This window comes from Hyperoodon ampullatus (assembly GCF_949752795.1).
Source record: "Hyperoodon ampullatus genome assembly, chromosome: 4".
NCBI classification, from domain to species: Eukaryota; Metazoa; Chordata; class Mammalia; order Artiodactyla; family Ziphiidae; genus Hyperoodon; species Hyperoodon ampullatus.
Genome location: NC_136917.1, coordinates 42,311,841 through 42,334,759, shown reverse-complemented (window position 1 = coordinate 42,334,759; position 22,919 = coordinate 42,311,841). Strand labels below are relative to the sequence as shown.

General features: G+C 42.1%; 1 protein-coding gene across 1 annotated transcript in view; it reads left to right on the top strand.

The window, feature by feature from the left end:
* The window catches only part of SGCD (sarcoglycan delta), a gene marked incomplete at both ends in the record, with an annotated part of 382,328 nt that overhangs the window by 230,733 nt on the left and 128,676 nt on the right, over positions 1–22,919 (top strand). The window contains 2 exons of the mRNA XM_079702292.1: positions 9,197–9,284; positions 15,863–15,982. Coding sequence (XP_079558418.1) covers positions 9,197–9,284; positions 15,863–15,982 — 208 coding nt within the window. The remainder of the gene's footprint in view (positions 1–9,196; positions 9,285–15,862; positions 15,983–22,919) is intronic.

The following is a 22,919-nucleotide window of genomic DNA, read 5'->3' as shown; positions in this document are numbered from 1 at the left end:
GAAGTTTAGGGTTAGCAGATGCAAACTGATATATATAGAATGGATAAACAGTAAGGTCCTACTGTATAGCACAGGGAACTATATTCAATGTCTTGTGATAAACCATAATGGAAAAGAATATAAAAAAGAATGTATGTGTATGTATAACTGTATCACTTTGCTATGCAGCAGAAATTAACACATTATAAATCAACTATACTTCAACTAAAAAAAAAAAAAGAATATTATTTAGTGAACATTGATCACTACAGCCAGTACATTGTGATTCCTACCACAAAGAAGCTGGCGACTTCTGATTACCCTGTTTTCTCTAAGCTGACCAGGGGAGAATGATAGCGTATAAAGATCCCTGCATAGAGAACTGGCTGTGAGAGGCCTGTGCACTCTTGTTTATTTTAGTATTCCTAAAGATAAAATCCCATGGAAATAAATTTGTTTAGGGGCGAATTTTCTAGTAACATGATCCACCCCAGAGTGAAATCACATGTCCATGATGTATTAAGCTTCCTGCCTTTGCAGAGATGAGTGCCTTTCTGAGGTCTCTTCCTAAAGTTCTAGATCTTGGAATTTGGCAGCCTAATATAGCTTTCCAAAAAAACACTGAAAAAAATTTTTGAAAGGTTTAAATATACAGACAAGTTGTAAAGATCATGCAGAGCATTCTTGTATATCTCGTAGCCAGACTCCTATATTACTAGTATAGAACATTGGTATGGTACTTTTGTCACAGTTAATGAACCAATACTGACACATTATTACTAACTAAAATATATCATTTTTTCAGATTTTTCTTAGTTTTTATGTAATGTCCTTTTAATATCCAAGGATCTCATCCAGGATACCACATTATGTTTATTTGTCATGTTTCTTTAGGTTCTACTTGGCTGTGACAGTTTCTCAGACTCTCCTTGGTTTTGATGCCCTTACCATTTTGAGGAGTACTGGTCAGGTGTTTTGCAAAATGACCCTCAATTAAGATTTGTCTGATGTTTTTCTCATAATTAGATGGGGGTAATGGGTTTTTAAGAGGAAGACCACAGAGGTAAAGAGTCCCTCTCTTCACATTTTTCAAGGGTGCATACTATCAAAATGACTTATCACTGTTAATGTTGACCTTCATCACCTGGCTGAAGGGGTGTTTGTCAGATTTCTCCACTGTGATGTTCCTATTTCCTATTTCATGCTGTATTCTTTAAAAGGAAGTCACTATGTGCAATCCATCTTTAAGGAGTAGAGAATTAACTACGAAAATTATTTGGAATTCTTCTACATAGGAGATTTGTTTTTTTCTGTTCCATTTATCTATTTAATCATTTATGTATATCAGAATGGACTCATGGATATTTATTTTATGTCTTGGGTTATAATTCAGTGCTACAATATTTATTTTGTTGTTCACATTTTTCCAGCTTGGCCATTGGGAGCTCTTTTAAGTTTGTCTCCTGTGTCCCTTTGACATGCTCCCCCATAATTGTGGGGTGTTTTTCTGTTTGTTTTTTTATTTGTTTTTGAGCACTTCATTCCTTTCTGGCACTGCAAGATGTTCCAGGCACATCTTTCATATTTCTTGCCCCTGTCCTAGAATCAGTTGTTTTCCAAGAAGCCTTCCTACTATAGGTTTTGTCTGTTTCCTTGTTATAGTTTATGTAGCATTTTGGTAGCCACTGTTCTAGGCCCTTGACATATACTGTCTTTTTTAATCCTCATGTCAACACCGTTAGGTAGCCTTTAACTTCATTTTGTAAATATAGAAAGTGAGGCTCAAAGAGTATGAATGATTTACCCAACACCACACAGTTACTAAAAGTAGAGTTATGATTCGAGCCCAAATCTGACTCCAAAGCTGACACTCTGAACTGTTACTCCACAGGCCAGGCTCCCCTGTGTTCTCCATCAGCATTAGGTGGATACTGTGCTATTGTGAATTGCTGTGCCTTTTTGTTAGGAGGATAAGGCAGAAGCCCGCGAAATTCTCCTCAGGCAAGATGGCTCAGGATTCCAGCCGTGCTGATCCCTTCCTTCTCTGAGCTTCATTCCCACTGAGAGTTGAAAGCCTTCCCTGAATGTGGAAGTTGTTTATGTGCTGTCTTGGAGTTTTCTCTCTTTATCTACATTCCCAAATCAAACTCTTAGCTCCTCAGAGGGCAAAGAAAATATATGAAGATAAGTAACTTCAGAACAGGCTGTGTTGATGCGGCTGGCATCAAAAGCAAATATTAAAATCTGTGCCCTTCATACCGGGAGAGCATAGATCTTGATGGAAGGAATATTGCATTGTTGTCATGGTTATTTTCCATTGACTCAGTCTCCTGCTGAGCAAGGAGCTACTCCAACACAAAGGTCGTATCTTTCCTATTCTCCAGGGCCAAGGACAGTATATAACATGTTCTAGACACTCAGTATATACAAAATGCTTAAGAGAAGCTCTTGGGTCCTGGACCAGACACTATTTGCTCTTGACGTACACACAAGTTTAACCTGCTTTTTCACTTAGGAAGGCAGAAGTAAGAGGTGGCTCTAGAGATAGACAGATTGATGGCAGTGAAAAATGATAAGTCTGCTTCATTCAGAAACCCCATTCAAAAAGACAGTAAATGGAAAACAAAACTGAAGAGGAATAAACTTACATGGTCATAGAGAAAGAGAAAAAATGATGGAAAGGGCTGATGGAAAGTGGGTCGATGAGAGGGGGCTGACCTGGCAGAGCTGGAATCTACAAATGTGCAGTGAAGGAGGCAAAAAAAATAAATAGAGTGAGAGAGGATCCATGATACAGAGCCCTGGAAAGGCTCTGGAAATAGATGTCCCTGATGAATTGAGAGCCACTGTCCAGAATGAATGGAACAGGGTTACTTATCCACAAAGCACTTGAGGTACAGTGCCTAGGGCCAACAACAGTCATGATGCACTCTGGAGTGAGGCTGACAAAAAGGACTGGTTGGAAAATCTGCATAAAGACCAGTTAAACTCAGCATATATACCCAGATCCCATCCCCAATTGACCCAGCTAGGAAGTACCTCTTCCCAGCCTATCAGAAGATAGGTGGATTGTTATCTAGAAAGTTAAACCATCCAGAAGTATTGAAAAGCCTTCTCTAAATAGAAAGGAGGCAAAAATCTGTAGGAGAGAGAAAATGGCAACTGGAAAATAAATCACTTAAATGAGCCAGTACATAGATTTAAAAAAAATTTTTGTGTGTGAAAGTGATGATTACAATGAACAGCAAAAGGATAAACATGAAGTTGTTAAAGAGGTAATAAAAATCATAAAGTGCTGGGGAGGGTAGTAAGAAAATGTAGATTTTTTTAAAAATGTGTTTGAGCCTATATTACTATCAGTCTAAAGCAAGTAAATATAATAATGGGTTAACATACTTGAAAAACAAAACAGGGTAACTACAAATCAAAAACATACAACAGATTCACAAAAACTAGAAAGAAGAGAACTCAAGTATAATACAGAAGAAAACCATCAAACCACAAAAGGAAAAACAAAAACAAAAAGAAAGGAACAGAGAAGAAATACAAAATCAACTGGAAAACTGGGTTCAAAATGGCAATAAACACATACCTATCAATAATTACCTTAAATGTCAATGGACTAGATGCTCCAATCAAAAGACATAAAGTGGCAGATTGGATAATAATATTCTGTCTGCAAGAGACCCACTTCAGGGCAAAGGACACACGTAAATTGAAAGTGAAGGGATGGAAAAAGATATTTCATGCAAATGGAAATGATAAGAAAGCGGGAGTAACAATACTCATATCAGACAAAATAGACTTTAAAACAAAGACCATAAAGAAAGATAAAGAAGGACACTATATAATGATGAAGGCAAATGACATACAAATGAGAGAGTGGCATGGACATCTATACACTACCAAATGTAAAATAGATAGCTAATGGGAAGCAGCCTCATAGCACAGCGAGATCAGCTTGGTGCTTTGTGACCACCTAGAGGGGTGGGATAGGGAGGGTGGGAGGGAGATGTAAGAGGGAGGAGATATAGAGATATATGTATATCTATAGCTGATTCACTTGTTATAAAGCAGAAACTAACACACCATTGTAAAGCAATTATACTCCAATAAAGATGTTAAAAAAATAAAATGCAAAATTGTCATTATATGCAGATGATGTGATACTATATATAGAAAACCCTAAAGACTCCACACAAAAACTAGTAGAACTGATAAATGAATTTAGCATAGTAGCAGGATACAAGATTAACATACAGAAATCTGTTGCATTTCTTTGCACTAACAATGAAATGTCAGAAAGAGTTTAGAGAGTTCCTCTTTGATGAAACTAGCCCACAGGTACTGACTGCCCACAGATGCTGACATTTGGAGGTTTTCCATTGAATTAGCCAGTTCCCCAATTCCATATGGCAAGGTTTACTCTTCCAGAAACCCAGAGCTTCCAAAGAGCATTTTTATTTCGTCTAGGAGAGGATAATGTGTCAGTCAAACATAGAAGGAATGGTATAAAATGAAGTTTCAAAGAATAAGAAAAAGCTCTTGAAAATTACAAGTACTGTAGAAAATTTTTTTTTTTTAAATCAGCAGAAATATTGGAACTTAAAGCTGAGGTTATTTCCCAGAATATAGAACCTAAAGAAAAAGGATTCAACATTGGGAAGAAAAAAACAAAAGTAGAAAATAAAGCATTTTTTTAAATGACGCATTTATTGACTCTACAAAAAGAAAAAAAAAAGTGTACAAGAAAGAAAAAGGAACTGTAATCAAAGAACATGACTTCACTCAGCTGTGGACAATATTATGCATAATCATAATAATGTAGATTCTGAATACTGATTTGACCAAAATTGCATGGAAGAGTCCATACCATTGGAGAAATTCAGTGGATAACGTCTAAAGTCAATAGATAAGAGATAGCACAGAAGTATATTTTGGGCCATAGGGAGGGAAGTACCAGAAGGAGAATCCTGGCAAGTTGAAAGCTCTTGCTTTCAAGGTGGTGAGAGGTATGAACCACTGCTCTTCAATATAAGCTTTGTAGTTGATGTTTATATGGACTGCCTTCATATGAGAACAAATAATACATTTCAAAAAATCAGATACGCTTATTTTAAAATGTCAGCATGATGGAGCCATTTAGTGTTCAAATAGCCACATGCATACAGTAGTCCCTGGAAAGCATTGTGGGATAGATAATGTTCATTGCAGTGGTCTTGCGTCATCAAGAAAATGTGTGATTCTGTTCTGCTCTAGAGAAACAGATACGATGGGGGTTCTTCTCCATCCAAATGCTGCATGCTTTAGTTGTTTGGGGAGAGTCCTGATGTGGAGTGTCCTGATCTCCCAAAGTGGGAGAAATGGTGTGTGTCCCCCTTCCTCATGTCCCAAGCAGCCTCACCCTGTGTCCAGGAGAATCTGGGCTGATTGGCCACAGACTGACTTGCTCCGGTCCAGAGCTCAGATAATCATCATCAAACACCCTCGGGTTTGCCAGACTCCTTCCTTTCCGCCAGGCGGGGCTGAGCCTCCCTCGGGTTCCCCATAAGCCCCTTGTCCTTGGATGGTTGCCTTGAAGTCATTTAGTGAAAGTCACTGGCCCCAGAGCAGGCTGTCCTGGGACAGAAATTAACCTCCTGAGGCCCAGAGGCTGCAATGGTGAGTGGGAGGGAGACAGGAAAGAGAAGCAGCTGAGAGAGCAGAATTTAGCTTCTCCTCATAAAGTGTTTCCCCTACTGGTTCTGATACCACAGAGACCGCAGAGATGCTTCGCTTGGCTGCTGTTTCCTGGTTTAACCTCAGTAAAGCGAGCCAGAGAGCCAAATAAAATGGCACTGACCCAGCTGAGTCAGAGTTTGTTAGCTGGTGGTTTGTGCTTTTTTCCTGGTGATCATCCTGTTACCAGGTAGTGTATATGAGAGGATTATAGCAAGGTGTCCCAGGCTAGAATGAGGCTCTTTGTTTAAACCCTCATGTAGCAAAGACTGTTTCCCAGCGTGTTAAGCATCATAGACCAGTTAATGCTATATGTTAATATTTTGGCCTAGCAATAAAAAGGAATGGCTGGCTTTATTTTATCTCTTGCTACAAACCTTGATCAAAGCTGTAGAGATTTTTTTTTTGTCCTCAATAGAATTTTGTGAATATTAAGGGCAGGCAGATACGTTTGAAGATACTGGGATTTGAAAGATAATAGTGAACCGGCCACTAAAGGGAGATCCTTTGAAATCTGGAAACAGAATATTGGATGTAGAGGATACCCCTGACTTAGTTCACAGATAGGTTATAAGGATTAGGTAATACAAAGAAAGGTCATCCTTTTCCTCCTCCCTCCTTTCCCCCTCCCCCTCCTCTTCCTCTCTTTCCCCCTCCCCCTCCCCCTGCCTCTGTCACTAACCTGCCCCGTCTGCCCCCTCCCCTAACCGTACCAACTACAGAGGACTTAACTGTGTGCCTGGAACACAGTTCATTACATAGAGAATTTAATAATGTTAATAAGATGTGTCTTTTAATAATTTAATAATAATATGTGCAATGTCACATATCAAGAAACTGAGGCTTACAACACTTAAGTTACTTGCCCAAAGCCACCCAACTGAGAGGTGGTAGAATGGAGCTTGGAAACTAGGTAGCTTGACTCCAGGGCTTCTACTGTGTGCGTGGCTCATAGAGAGGGCTCAGTTATGTCAGCCCTGAGCTGCTGCTGATATTGATGTTGCAGAGAATGAACCACCGAATGATTAAGTGGTTTGCTCAAGGTCGCACACTGGCCAGTGGCCATGGAGTTTATCCAGTTGTCTGATTCCGGGTCACCCGTCTCTCTGCAGTGCCAGGTTGCTCAACATATGAAGAGTTAGTGCTTTAACTTCTAGACACCTATATCCTCCTAGGCAGGTTCCAGGTTCTGAATTCTCACATTGCTTGAATTGTTTGTAAGTTTGAAGTAGCACAGTTAAGCCCTGCCAGAAGCAATGGCAAAGAAACTATTTTAGGTTAATACCTGTTTCCTAATGGATGGGGGGGAAAAAAAACCTGTGTCAATATTAGATTCAATGTATTTCTTCTTCCCTGATCCAAGTAATAAACAAAAACCAAAACAGAACAAAAAAACCTTATTCATCAGGCAAAATTTTAATTTCAAGCTACGGGGTGGGTGGGGAAGGGGCACAGTGAATCAGTGGTTGCCCAGATGTGGCAGAAGTTCTCTCTCTCCTCAACAGTAGGACAAGAGCTCTCACCCAAGGTTAACTGGTTTCTCAGGGCTTGAGTGGGTCAGTTATCCATTTTAGCAGTTAACCTCGGGTGAGAAGGACCACGGCTCAAGACCATCAGCGTGTGGAAAACGCCTTGGTGGTGGCCGCCCCATCCGTCTTCTCCGCCTTGTGAAAACTACCTCAGACCTTGGCCCGAGCTGCCTGTCAGCACAGCTCTGCCACTGCACCGTCTGCAGGCCCTGGGCTGGGCCCATGAATCACCTGTTTTCGAAAAAGAAAGACATGAGACAGTCAGGCCACAACCGTCCTCGTTTTCTCATTCCATCTTCGGAAAAGCCTGTCTACATTCTGTTCCACGTTCAGCTCAGCATGATCATCCCCTTTGCATCTCACTCCACAGCCTTAAGCCAGGAACAGTCTCACCCTTCAGGAAAGTTCCCGCACACTGTTTGCGGCTCTCTTATCACCCTTACGGTCCTCTGCCTGGTATTGTAGGTGTGTGTGCTGCGTCATTGTCCCCACTGGAATGTAAGACTTAGAAGGTGAAGAGCGTCTCTCCTATCTTCATTTTCCTGACAACTCGTGGCGCAGTGGTTTTTCTGTATTTGGGACTCGATTCATAGTGGTTTAACTGAATTTTCAGGCAGGTACATGCCACGTGGTAACAAGGGTTTGGAAAGACAAGGATGACCACCCGCATTCTTCTTCCTAATAACCATCTGGTTACTGACGTGTTTTGTCAGGGATTCGTCCTTTTGTTTATGGCTTTAGTTTACTCCAAGAAAGGAAGAATGTCTAAGCTGGGGGTTGGCAAAATATGGCCTATGGGCTACATCCAGCCCTCTGCCTGTTCTCATCTGGCCAGTGAACTGAGATAGTTTCTACATTTCTAAATGTTTGGTGGGGGAAAGGCAGGGGGAGGAAGAGTAATATTTTATGACAAAATAAGATTATATTAAGTTTAAAATTATATGAAATCAAAATATCATTATCCACGAAGAAAGTTTTACAGGAATACAGCCATACCCGTTTGTCTATGTATTGTCTATGGCTCATTTGCGCTAAAGCAGAAGATTTGAATAGTTAACACAGAGATGATATGTCCCACAAAACCTAAAATATTTATTATCTGGCCGTTTATAGAAAAAGTGTGCCAGCCTCTGTTCTGAGTCATTCTCAGAAATGTCTGCCACCATGTGGGAGGGGGATCAGGTGCCCTTTTTGATTAAAGGGAGATGGGTTGAAGGCACAGGATGCCTGGAGGAAAAGAAATCTGGAGAAAGAAAAGGAAGAAAGGGGCGGCAGAGGCCACCTTGGAGATGCTGGATCCTTCTGGGTTTTGTATCCATGCGTGGCAAACATTCTACAAAAAGATTTCCATCTTTCTGAGGAGCACCTGGATTGTCACAGCCAGTGGAGCTGCTGGAGGGGGAAACGTGGAGTGTTTTCCACAAGCATTTTCCTCTCCACTAAGAACTCTGCATAGTTTTTCGGAGAAATTGTGAACTAGAAAGGGTGAGAGTAGGAGATTATCATTCACTCCTGATCATTCCATGTACCAGAGCTAACTAACATCTACAGTAAGATCTAAAGGGCTCTGTGTCCTTGTTTTCTTTGATTCAACAAACGTGTGTGTGTGTGTGTGTGTGTGTGTGTGTGTGTGTATGAAATCTCTTTGGAGTGTGTCTGTCTGTGTGTCTCTTTGGGGAAAATCCATTCTGATTGAATGCCAATTAATTATCATGTATGTGGGGATCATTAAACATTTAGAATTTTCAAAGAAAGATACATCAATTAGAACTTGGCTAAGATCAGCTCAGCCCCACGGAGAGTGGGGATTACAGTTTTGTTTAGAAATCTGCTCCCACCATATATAAAATATATAAACAGTAGGACCTACTGTATAGCACAGAGAACTATACTCAATATCTTGTAATAACCTATAATGAAAAAAATATCTGCTGCCATTTTCATATGTTTCTCTAATTTTCTTATTACAGGGGAATGCCCTGTACTTCAAATCTGCCAGAAACGTTACAGTAAACATCCTCAACGAACAGACTAAAGTCCTAACTCAGCTGATAACAGGTAAGAGAAGAAAGAACTTAGCAGTGTCTGGTCCAGGGTAAGCACTCAAAAAACATACAATGGAAGGTTGAATGAAACACCATGTGATGTATCTAAAGAAGGGAAGTCTGCTCGCACATCTTACAGTGTCGGAAAAGAGAACAAAGCATGTGTTCCCTGATGCTACTCAAGGGCAGAGTCTCATCCTATACACACGTTTAACTTATGCAAATCTGATGATACTCGTTTAGGGGGTGGGGAAGAAGAATAAACTATTTTTCACGTAGCGTGGCCCCTAAACACCAGCTGCTTCAGCTGGTGCTCAGCCACAGGAAAGCTCTCTGCTCCAGTGCCAGAGGAAAAGCTGGCTGTGCTGTATTAACTGGAAGAGAGCACAGTATACACAGAACCATGCACATCATACTTTATGGGTTGTAAAAGGGATTTGTGATGATAGTTTGAACCCATGCCATATTTGCCGTACGTGCTGACTTTGAACCTAGCTCAATTGCGAGATGCAGATGTACCCCGACTGAATATGTTTGTGTAGTTCCTTTTCATAGGGCAGATCTGCTCCTAACAGCCGTGGAAAACACCCAGTGGGGTTTAAGCTGCACAGTCCTGAAAGTTAAACAAGGATTGGTTATTCACCATAATGACTGTAATGATGAACATGGGCCTCATGGTCGCGGTAACACGCTGGGTGGTATGACCAGCGCCCCCTCTGTAGGTTATGAGCAGCGGTAAATAGGAGCTGTTATGCACCTCCACAGCAGAAGGGGAAAGGGAGGGCTATGTCTGAACGGCATTGTTACACTTGCAGACAGAGGATGCCATTTGTTTGGCTTCAGGGCTGAAAGAAATGTATACAGATGGATGTTTCGAGAAGCCGGTTGCCCAAATGTCCTGAAACATTACTGGGACTAAAACATCTGGAGCCCCACTAATCCAAATGCCACGGGGAGGCAGGTGCCTTTGTGCCCAGAGTCTTGCTGCGGAAAGAGCCTCACTCTCCCGCCACCAGATGTGTATGTCTGGAGAGCCACAGCCGGTGGGTGACCTGGACTGGCTCCCACTGGGGGAACGGCTGTGGCAGAGCCCGTAATCCATAAAATTGCTCTTCCAGCGCGCGCCCAGCTCAGCGGCCTCGCTGCTCTAACATGTGGCCCGCAGTCGCGATGCTAAATAATTAAATAAACAGCTTCAGTAAGCAATGATTTAAGCAGTGTGTGTGAAAATTGCCTCCAGGAGGGAAATAAATCCGACCTCCAGCTCCCAGATTCCCGTGTTCAAAAGGGACTTGTTTAGCCTGATCATTTGATCATTTGCCATTTATTTGCAATGGGAGATTTGGCTGACTTGAGAGATTTTGTTTTGATAAAGCTGGAACCGGACGAATGCCTGTTACTTAGGAAAAGAGTCTTTCTCTCCCCCTCCTTCTCCCTCCCTTCCCTCCCCACCTCCTCCTTTTGCTTCTCTCTTCCGACTCCCCCTTTTCTCCTCCTTCACCCCCTCTTCCTTCCCCCTCTCTCCATCTCCCTTTGTCTCCCTCTGCCTCCCCCTTCTCTCTCGCCTCTTCCCTCTTTCTCTCTCTCCTTTTCCTCTTCTGTTGTTCTCTCCTCTCTCCTGCCTCTCTGTTTCCCCGTCTTCTTAATGCCTCCCCTGACCAGGGCAGGCCGCTGGAGCTGAGACTCCATCCCTACCTCTTAAAGTAAGGCACAAGGTAGCTAATATTAAATGAGATGGGCAGAAAACCATCCTAACACCAGCCAGCAGCAGCCTTTCAAGATGCCTTCTAGAGAGGATAGTACATATGTTCAAATAGAATTCCCAGTACATACACCCATGCACGATCACCCCTAAAGTTTCCCTTCAGGGTTCTCCTTTTACATTGATGCACATGGTGGAAAGCACAGAGCAGTTCCAGGAGAAAATATCCTAAGGCCCGTTACACTTAGTGGTGGACCTACCTGACAGCAAATCATTTTGCCTAAGCGGCCGGGTTTGCTATGGCAGGCCTGAGGATTCAAGGGTTCTCCTGCTTATTACCAAATGATCATGTCTCAAAAGCCCAGAAGAAATTCCAGTGTTAGCAATTCAGGTAATCTTTTCACAGGAAACAATGTTTTAAATGATGGTTAAGTTCCCAGGCCAGGTGACACAGGCATACCTGACTCATGCTGCTGCTGATTTAGTATCATCTCAGTAGTAGGTCCAAACAGAGAACCCTCTGACCTGCAAGGAGGAAAGTTGTAGAAGTCTTATACAACATCTAGGCAGAGTGGGGAAAGGCCCCGGGATCAAGGGAGATGAGGAAAGAAATTAGACTGCACGGCCCCCAGGTCCTTCTAGCTCCCAGATTCATGGCATTGGCAGGACTGGGAGATGGCCAGTGCATCCTGATGGAGGAGATTAATTAAGGAGGTGCTTCACACGTACACTACTGTGCACAGAAAGGGATTAATTGAAGATTAGTTTCAGGTTACAAATAACGATCTTTTACATCCCAGAGAGGAAGTGAGCTCACCAGGAGACCTCCTGAGCAAAAGCAGGTCTCCAGCTCCATTTACATTTCTTTGTAGAATCGTTTTGTTTTTTTTTTAAAGATTTTTTTTCATGTCCCAGGAGCTTTGGAAGCCCCAGGTGAAATCAACAAAAGGACAAGCCGTCTGCACCATGGAGCCAGCAGTTGCTCTGTGGGCTTTTGGCTAAAACTACCAACTACTGAGCTTTATATACCCAAATGGTTCCGTCCCTGGTAAAGTCCATGTTGTATTCTCAGAAGCCTTGAAAAGCAAGATAACTTAATGGTGTCTTGTGTTCTCTGATGGCTGCAGTCTCTTCAGTACATGCTCCTGTATCTCACACACCATTCGTAAGTTCAGAGTAAACTTAGTTTACACACGGACCAGTGTTCTTGACGCCTCAGGGGTGTGTCTCATGGTATTGCCGAAGTCCATGAAAGCAAAGTCCAAGCATTTGTGTCCACAAGTCATACCGCCATATCTGACTAGATCCAGAGTGGGCAAATTGTGCTCACCCCATGGCCATCCTGAGATCATTCACTCATTCGTTTATTCATTCATTAGCACTAGACCTCCTGATCTCCAGTCTCCCCCCCTAAAAAGAAAAGGTAACAACCTCAAAGCATTGCCAAGTAATACAGATTTTACTGAAGGTTTGTTGTGACCAAGAAGACAGCTACATCTTAGCCCTCCCTAAGCAACCTAATCCCAAGCCCTCACTGTACATGTCTCTTCTTTCAGGATTTCTCTCTTCCTTGTCTCCAGCTTCCTAATTCCTCTCATCCTCCAAAAGTTCCTCTCCTAATTGCCCCAGCATCCTTTTCCTTTCTAGACAAATGAACATCCCTTTTCTGCTATGGAATAATTCCTAGGGCACAGTTCCAGACGCAGATCTGCCATTAGCTCACTTGGTGACCTTGAGGGAGCCCTTGGCTTTGCTTTCACTTGTTCTCACATACAGTGTGAAGGCAGTCAAAGAAGACAATGTCCAGGTCCCATACCATTTGGAAATGTGTGCTCTGTCTGCTGTTTCCATCCCCCACTCATTAAAGAGCCTTTCCAGTGTGCTTCTTCTTTTTTTTTTTTTTTTTGCGGTACACAGGCCTCTCACTGTTGTGGCCTCTCCCGTTGCGGAGCACAGGCTCCGGATGCGCAGGCTCAGCGGCCATGGCTCACGGGCCCAGCTGCTCCGCGGCATGTGGGATCCTCCCGGACCGGGGCACAAACCCGTGTCCCCTGCATCGGCAGGTGGACTCTCAACCACTGCGCCACCAGGGAAGCCCCCAGTGTGCTTCTTTTTGTCAGAGGGCCAGTGTGGATGTACTGGCAAGAGATCAGTTTTGCTGAATTGACACGATGATGCAAATGAGGGAAGGTCACTCCGAGATGGTCACCATTTGTTCATTTCAATGTGTTGTGACCATTACATTAGAAAAATGGCGATGGTTATGATCCCAATGGTGATGATAATCACAAGATCAGTCCCCTACATTTCACAACTCTTTTCTGCCTACGAATTTCTCTTTATAAACACAGTATAATTCAGTCCTTTTAACCTTTCTATGCGATAGATAGAATCGATGGTAGTAGCACAATTTTGCAGATGCAGAAAATGAGGTTCAGAAAGATCAAATGATTTGCCCAAAGTCACATTACCAGAAAATGAGAGAGTTGGGACATAATTTTTGTCTTCTGATTCTTAGTGTGATAGTCTTGCCAAAGAGGAAAGCGGCCCCAGACATCCAGGGGCTGGTCGGGCTCTATCAGCCAAGCGTTGGTGTTCTGTGTGGACATAAATGATTTCACAGAGCATCAACACCAGGCAAGGCCACTCGTGGCCATGAAGGATGGAGAAAAAACAAAAAGCAAACACAACTCTGATCATGTCTGAACATAGATGAAAAATAGAAACTTTTATCCAAACCACAGGAATCACCAGACTTCCCCCTATCCCCCTGTAATATGAATGACTACTGTTTGTTTATCCATTACAGTTTGGCATTGTTCTGGTCTTCCCTACTCTAGATAAGATTTACTAAGATGCTAATCGTAAAATTACTCCCAGTACCTGACAGCATGTAATCCAGAACAAAACCTTGCTTCCTTAAACCCTGCCTCCAAATAACCTATTATAAGGCCAGATCCTGTGATAAATTCTTTCTTCTTATTGAGAAGCCCTGTGGTACCCCACGGTGTGTGTTCTCTCTCACGGCAATGAGTTAAAAACCCAACTTGTTCAACTCCAAGTGTGTTCCTAGTGATCTTTGCCTGGAAGGCACTGAGGGCCCTTTGACTACTACTTTTTACTAATAAGTGACACTGTCTTGAAAAATAACTAGAAGGAAACAAAAATGCTATACAGTCGGCCCTCCATATCCACGAGTTCCACATTCCTGTATTCAACCAACTACCGGTAGAAACATTTTGGGGGAAAAATTCCAGAAAGATCTAAAAAGCAAAACTTGAATTTGTCCCATGCTGGCAATTGTTTACATAGTATTTATATTGTATTTGCAACTATTTACACAGCATACATTGTATTAGGTATCATAAGTAATTAGATAATTTAAAGTATACAGGAGGGGCTTCCCTGGTGGTGCCGTGGTTAAGAATCCACCTGCCAATGCAGGGGCCACAGGTTCGAGCCCTGGTCCAGGAAGATCCCACATGCTGCAGAGCAGCTAAGCCCGTGTGCCACAATTGCTGAGCCTGCACTCTAGAGCCCGCAAGCCGCAACTACTGAGCCTGAGTGTCACAGCTACTGAAGCCCAAGCACCTAGAGCCCATGCTCCGCAACAAGAGAAGCCACTATAATGAGAAACCTGCACACTGCAACAGAGAGTAGCCCCCGCTCGCCACAACTAGAGAAAGCCCGTGTGCATCAACAAGGACCCAATGCAACCAAAAATAAATAAATAAATAAATTTTATAAAAATAAATAAAGTATACAGGAGAATATGCATAAGTTATATGCAAGTATCACACCGTTTTATATAAGGGACTTGAACATCCATGGATTTCGATATCTGAAGGGTATCCTAGACCTAATCCCCCATAGATACTGAGGGACAGTTGTATCAGAATCTCCTGGGCAGTTTTGGAAAAAATATAAGCTTTCTGGACTCTACCCTCAAATATTTTTCTATGTGAATTTCCAGACCAAAAGATAAATTCCTTTTTGATCTCAGCTATTATCATTGAGAATGATGACACCCCCAGGTTATTCTGATGCATTTCTGTAGTCTAGCTTTTTGGAGCCTTCTGAACTTCAGGTATTTAGGTAGCTCTATGTTTTTGTTTTTTGTTTTTTTTAAGAATTCTAACACACCTGTTCTACTTTTTCCATAATACCTAAACCTCTCTGCAGTTTTCTGGTTGATTTATTAACACATGTTTAAATGTCTGTCTGTCTGTCTCTATCACAGGTAAGTGCTAAGGGATCAGGGACTTTGTCTTCCTTTTGCCGCTACTGTAGCCTCATCTTCAAGAATAGTATCTGTTGTGATATGATAAAACCTCTAAAATTTATTTTTTATTGAATGAAATTCTATCATGAAAGACTCAGTAACTTTCAAGGCAATTAATTGCAAGATATTGTAGCCTCTTCTGTCAAGAAATGACATATACTTGTGTCAGATGCAGCCAGCAGGTCAAGGGTAGAAAGAGTGAGGCAGATTTCAGCTGAATTTAAAGGTGCCCTTTCCAACAGTTAGGGCTGGCCAAAGATATGCCGGTCCTTCAAGAGGTGGTGAGTATTTTGTGCTTTCATAAATGCAAACCAAAATCTACAAGTATTTGAAAGTAATTTGCTGGTTAGCTGAGGGAAATCTCACTCAAGCATTAGTTTGGAGGAAGGACATAATGGTTTTTAAAATCATAGCTGGAGAGAGTATGATTAAAAGTAATTGACAAGATATGGCTAGAGTCATGAGGCTAATTGTCACAGCTAGTTTCTGAAAACCAATCCACTTACATTAAAGTCCAATACAATCTTGTCAGATGTATATGTTCTGCGAAAAGCTCTTTATAATTGAATGCAATGGAACTAATGTATTCTCTCTCTCCCCCTTCTAGGGCCAAAAGCTGTAGAAGCTTATGGCAAAAAGTTCGAGGTAAAGACGGTTTCTGGAAAATTGCTCTTCTCTGCAGACAACAATGAAGTGGTAGTAGGAGCTGAGAGATTAAGAGTTTTAGGTAAGTAAACTTCAGTCATTGAACTGGTTTAATGCTACTGTGTACATTTTAGAGGAAAAGTTAAATGGCGTCTAGAAGAGCGATTTCAGCTAATTACCTGTAAAGGTGATTTTACTCTGTCAAAGCAAGGATGATGGACCTCCCAGTCCCCACCTTAAAAGTTTCTCAAATCCTGAGTGTTTGTGGCACGTCTGCCAACATCAAGCTTCGGGTGGGGATGTGTGCTCATACCAAGAAATGTACTAATCCTCACAGGTTGGCAGTCCTGCAATAAGCAGTCAAGACTTGTATACGTTGTTGTAGTGATTACTAAACCTGGTTGTAAATTAAGAATCATGTAGGGAACTTCTGACTAGTTCAAGTTCACAGATCCAAGCATGACTTACTGAATTAGAAGTTCTGTTGTAAGGACCCAAGAATTTATTCGTAAAAACAGGAATTTCTCTGTTGCTTCCGCTATTGGAATCATTGAATTTGGCTGTACACCGAAATGGTCTAGCAGGGTGGTTTAAGAGTTCTGGTACTGGAGCTAACCTAGCTTTTCATTGGGCTCTGTCACCTACTAGCTGTGTGATTTTAGACAAATTACCAACATCACTGAACCAGTTTCCTTTTGTGCTCGATAGGGCTAAGAACATCTACCTCCTCTAGTTCTCCGTAGGGCTCAATCAGATTGTGTTAGATCATGTTATACACAGTTATCACAGCGCCGAGCACAAAATAGTACTCATTCAGTGCTGCTGCTGTTAATAACTCATGCTACTATTAATACTAATCCTGCTTTTCCTTCTCTTGCTCTCTATGAGTACCAGTTAAAAGCTCAGACTCTGGAATTTACCTGCTATAATTTTAATGCTATCTCTGTCCTTTAATAGCTGTGTGACCTAAAGCAAGTTAGCTAACCTCTCTACACCTATGTTTTGCTCATCTATAAAATGGGGGTAATAGAAGTATCTACCTTCTGAGACTGGAAGGATTGAATGAAATAATCTATGGAAAGTGGTTAGTAAGTTGGCTAAAAAATAGTAAGTGTTCACTAAGTGCTAGATGTTATTAACTTAAATTATTATGTTATTTGTACTTGAACTTATTATTTGCTGTCTACATTATTAGTTGCACCCTGCATCTTCTTTCTTCTCTATTAGTGCTGTCTTCCTTCTGTTCATCACTTCCACCCTCAGTCCATCAGCTTGTCTGGCCTGTCTGTCTGTCTCTCTATCTGATATAATACACATTCATACCTAACTTTCTTGCTAGATGACTCCTAAGTTTCCATCCCCAGGCCTGGCATCTTCCCTGAGTTCTAGGTCTTCCTTTTCATCTAGATATTCCACCAGCCTCTCATATTTAGTGGATCTTGAGTGCCTAACGTAATAACACACGTGAACATGCATGCACACACACACACCCCACACACACACTCACCCTCTACTCTCCCACCTGTATTTACCCCTGACTCCCCTATCACTCTTACTGGCCCCATTATGCTTTCCTCTGTCAGTGTCAAAACTTCAGCATCGTTCTGACCAGCATCAGGCTCAGCAGAGTCAGAAGATGGCAGTGGCCATCCTGACAGAGCTCAATGGCATGGGAGGGCCGGGTGCAGAGGCAGCGAGCCAGGGGCGGTCTAATCGCTGGTCAGGTGCTCACTGGGATGGAACAATTCCTTTGTCTTTCAGGGCCTTGCTTTTTCCTATCTGTAAAATGAGAGTTGTCTAGAGCAGAAGTTGCAAACAATTTTTTAAAACTTAGCAACAGAAACTTTTAAAAATAAAATTTCATACCAAACCCCAATCAATAAAATGTATAAAAGAACAGCACTGGGCTTCCCTGGTGGCGCAGTGGTTGAGAGTCCGCCTGCCGATGCAGGGGACACGGGTTCGTGCCCCGGTCCGGGAAGATCCCACATGCCGCAGAGTGGCTGGGCCCGTGAGCCATGGCCTCTGAGCCTGCGCGTCCGGAGCCTGTGCTCCGCAACAGGAGAGGCCACAACAGTGAGAGGCCCGCGTACCACAAAAAAAAAAAAAAAAAAAAAAAGAACAACACTGCTCTGGGTTGTGGATGGGGCTTTTAAGGCATAAAGGTTAAGCTGTATAGCTTCATTCTTCCCCCCGACTCTGTCCTTGGGAGACCTCTTAGAACTTATTTTTAAAACCCCTTAAGTAGATAGTCTTTAAAAAAAAAGAAAGGTAAAGTCTACTGACCACTTGCCATGATCCAAGTAGCATGCTTTATGTGCATTATTACATTTAGACCTCACCAACACCTTGTGAGGCAGGCACCGTTTTTATCATCCCCATTTTACAGATGACGGAACTGAGCTATAGGGAGAGGTGAGCCATAGTAAAGGGTGAGAGCCAGGATTCCCAGCCAGGTATTTGAATACAGACTGCTTCACATTAAAGCACTATACTTTGCTGCCTCCTCAAATTGGTCCCATTTTTAGATGAGTACACTAAGGCTTGAAAAGGTGAAGAAACTTGCCAAGATCAAGTACCAGTAAGTGGTGGGACTGATGTTCAAATCCTTGCCTATGGACTCCACCCTCAATGCACATGGCTACACATAAGTGTAGTTCTAAGACCTTTGCCAACTCTCACAATGAATGTTTTTCTCTATTATTCGTAGAAATGGCACTTTCTATGTTAGTTCTAAGTTTTGGGGGGAAAAAACGCAGAAACGTTAAGCTATCCTCTTAGTCAAGAGTATTTTGCTCTACCAGTTCTACAATAACTGTTCAGGGGAAAAAGTGATCATATCTCATGCCGAGATCATTTTGTACAAATGGTGTTTGGCACTTCCCATTAGTCTCTGGTGCTTCGTGAGTCACCTCACTGCTTTAAAATCTGACTTTGCAAAGATACAGATATTTTAGATGTCCTAACACTGTGGTTTCATCCTAGTGTACAAAACTCAATGATGGTATCATTTAAGAACTCCCCCCACCCTCCCCTATCGTGACATAAACTAAGGATTGGAAGATGATTGTAGCATTTGGTCGCTTGAAGGCAGGTGGATAATTTTGCTGCTGTTGTTTCTTGTGCTTGTGATATTTCACTTACAGAATGATTTAGGATAAAATCTGTCTCTATCCATCATCAGAAGCATTTGCTTTTTCGTGTAAAAATGTAGAAAGGAAGCATCATAATAAATACCACTGCTGCTACCAATGCTGAAAAGAAGAGGAAATGACCAGCCCACAAATCTCACATCAACCTACTCAGTGAAACGAGCCTAGTGTGTTGCAGAAATGAGCTTCCTGTCATCTGGGATTCAGCCATATGGTGTGCAACTAGAAGTTTAGGCAATTTCATTTTCAGCTTAATGAGAAGTTTGTCTTTTTGAGTCATCAGACTGCTCAAACTCTTGGAAGGTTGGAATCTGGATGCGTATTTTGTTGTGGAGGCTAACATACCTGGGTTTGAATCTTTGCTCAAGCATTTACGATCTGAGTGACCCTATCCAAGTCTCTTTTTCTCTTTAAGCTTTAGTTTCTACACGTATAAAACAGAGAGAGGAATACAATAAAGAATGGAAGTAAGAATGAATGAATACAGTAAGAAACATCTGTAAATAAATCAGTAATTTTAGTTGATAGCTGAGTAAGCACAAGCAGTAGAAGATAATAGTAACCCTAAGGAGATAATGTCTCTTGGAAACAGTTGCTTAACCCATGGGCTCAGAACAATTGTTTATACTCCTCTCTGGATAACCACACCCACCTATTCAGTTTTCAGGATAATGACTACCTTGGGCACACTCCAAGGACCTTGAATAGTCTGGCTAAAGGACTAGTAGCCACACCTCATAAAGAACAGTTCGACTCTCTGGAAACTTTTATCCTGGAAAAGATATGGAGGAATCATGTAGGCAGACAGCAGTTGCTGACGTTTCATAATGCATGTGTTTCCTGGGGTAAAAAGAGCAGGCAAGAGCTGTGTAGTTGAGTGGTTGAGAGAACAGGTTTAATCCTGGTTTCTGTCATTTGTCAGCCAGTGCCTTGGGATATGTCACTTTACCTTTCTAGGCTTCCTTCTACTCTGTGACATGGTGTAATAATGCCTGACTCTCTCAGGAGTTCGGAGAAGTAGATGGTACAGTATATGTACTGATTATCAGCACAGTGATTGGTACAAGGTCAGCACTCTACGTGCTGACTGTTGTGTTGGTGATGGTTTTTGCTGTTCCACTTGGACTTCAGGGAACCCATCAAGTTCTAAAATTGTACATAGCCCTTGTATGTTCACAGAAGAAGGTAATCAGAAGTTGGCTTAGGACTTGTAGGAGTGTTCAGATATCAGTTACGTTTGGACTGGTAGATTTCCTGAACACAGCTAGGGTCAGAAGAGAAAACACCTTTTGAAGATAGGGATTGAAGGCCTGGGTTGAATTCCCAAAATTGTAGGGTCTTTCCTTCCACTCAAAGACAGTGGTTCTCAGAGCATGGTCCTTAAATTAGGAGCATCAGCTGTGGTCTACTTGTTCGACATGCAAATTCTCAAGCTCCACCCTAGACCTATTGATCAGAAACTCAAGAGTAGGGCCAGTAAGCTGTAGGTGGTTCTAATGTAGGCTAAAGCAGGGATCTCCAACCCCCGGGCTGCAGACCGCTGCCAGTCCACAGCCTATTAGGAACCAGGCTGTAGAGCAGGAAGTGAGTGGCAGGCAAGTGAGCCAAGCTTCATCTGCCGCTCCCCATCGCTCGCGTTACCACCTGAACCATCGCCCCCCTCCCCAGTCCGTGGAAAATTGTCTTCCATGAAACTGGTTCCTGGTGCCAAAAAGGTTGGGGACCACTAGGCTAAAGAACACTGACCTAAGACAGTCACAGCTCAGTCATTTTGCCACCACTTTGCTGGTAGCTCTCATTGGAGTCAAGGTTCAGCTTTTTCCACTTTGCTCCAGAAAAGCTACAATATAAATAGAGCAAACACACACTGAGGGCTTATTCTGTGCAAGATGCCTGTCACTTGCCATGAGTAAATGCATTTGATCCACAGCACAATCTTAGAGGAACCTGGCTCGTCACCTTGATTTATAGAGGGGCAAACTGGGGCACGGAGGGCTGTGAACTTTGTCCTCAGTTTCACAGAGGGAAACTGGCAGAGTCAGGACCTGAATCCAGGCAGTCTTACCCCCTGCGCCTGATGACCTCTGTCACAGTGATCTTCAACTTCCCTGAACTCCCTAGCACGTTGCATCATACTGAGCGGGAAAGAGAACTGGGCCACAGTTGTCCACTTCTTCCCCTCATTTCTGGCTTCTAGGGACACCACTCTTCCCACAGTTTTCCCACATCTGTAACTGTCCCTCCACTTCCTTCACTACCTCTTCTTTCACTTACTCAGGGACGTGGATTCACTCCTGGCACCACATAGGGACTTGCCCCTGGGTCAGTCCTTAGTTTTCTTTTTTCAGTTTCTATGGAAAATCCCATACTTACATACAGTTTCAATAATTGCCCTTTTCAGGTGACCCTCAAATCTGTATTTGCCTTGAACTGTCTTCTCATTTCTAGTTCCACATTTCCAAAAACCTGGACTTTTCAGCTTGGATGTCTCTCCATCACTTTCACTTCATCACTTGCAGCTGAACTTACCAATCGCCCTGTCACACTCCCCGCCTCTCCAGCACCTACTTCCCTGACTCTCCACACGGGGCCTCCATGCCCCTAGGCTTCAGGGCCTTGCTTTCATTCAGGTACCAGACCCTGTCTTTCTTCACACGGGCATCAATGTCTTTGTCACCCTTAGGTTTTCCATATTACAAAGGTATCTATTTAGGTCTTACACAAGAGAATTTAAGTTTATAGCCAAGCCCGTTCATTTAATAACCAAAAAGGTGTAAAATTAGCATGCAGGATGAGGCATGGTATCATTTAACTTTAATTACAGAACAAAGGTATGAAATACCAGTCAGCAGTGGCCTTTAAAAAGCAGCAAAAGTAGGCAACATAAAAGCCAGCGCTAAGAGGCATCTTCATGGAGACACCAGGGAAAACATAATTTTGATCTTCATTAATGACCAGTTTCATTGAACAATGAATTGGACATTATAGCCCTTATAAACAAAGCAAAATTATAAAATGTTATTCTAATTGTTAATTAGGTCTCTTTATACTCTAGATTAGTTTTTTAAATATGTCCTCTAGATGCCACTTGATGCTAATTATTCAAGTTACTATCAATTGAAAAACATTTTTAATTAAATCTAAAGCCATTTAAATTAACATAAGATTTATAGAAATTTAAATGTGGTCTGATGCATTTAGCCTTTTGAATTAGTTTTTGATGAAACTCTGTACTGCAGCCTGGTAATTGATAATTATGATGAAAAGAGTAGGGTGTTCTTAGTAGTGTTTATTCATTAAATATATATGTGTGTGTGTGTGTGTATACACACACACACATGCACACGTACATTTATATATAAGATATCTTTACTGTTATTGGAGTTATGGAGATATAGAGATGAAGTGGTTATTGTTCCTGCTCTTTCAGGGAGGTATCTTATCAGGGAGATAAGACACACATGCCAATATGTGAGAGCCCAAGCAGAAAACAAGCTTCTTAGAAGGATAGAAGCAAAGTGACTCCAGAATTACAGACTCTAGATGTAGTAGGGTGGTATCCCAGAGAGAATTTTGAAAGCTTTGTAAATGAAGGGAGTATTTGAACTAGGTCTTGAGTTTGGATTGGAGGGAAAAAACACATAGGGAGAGTGCTTTCTTGGCAAATGGAATAGCACGTGTTTATCTGTCAGGACTCATTTGGTTGTAATTTCTATGAATCCAACTCAAAGCCAGAGGCGGGGAGATTTATTGCCTTGTGTGGTAGAAAAGTTCAGTGGTAGCCAGCTTCAGGCTAGATTCAGTGGCTCGAATAATGTGACCAAAATTCAGTCTCTGTCTTTCTCTTACCATCTCTTAGCTCTGTTT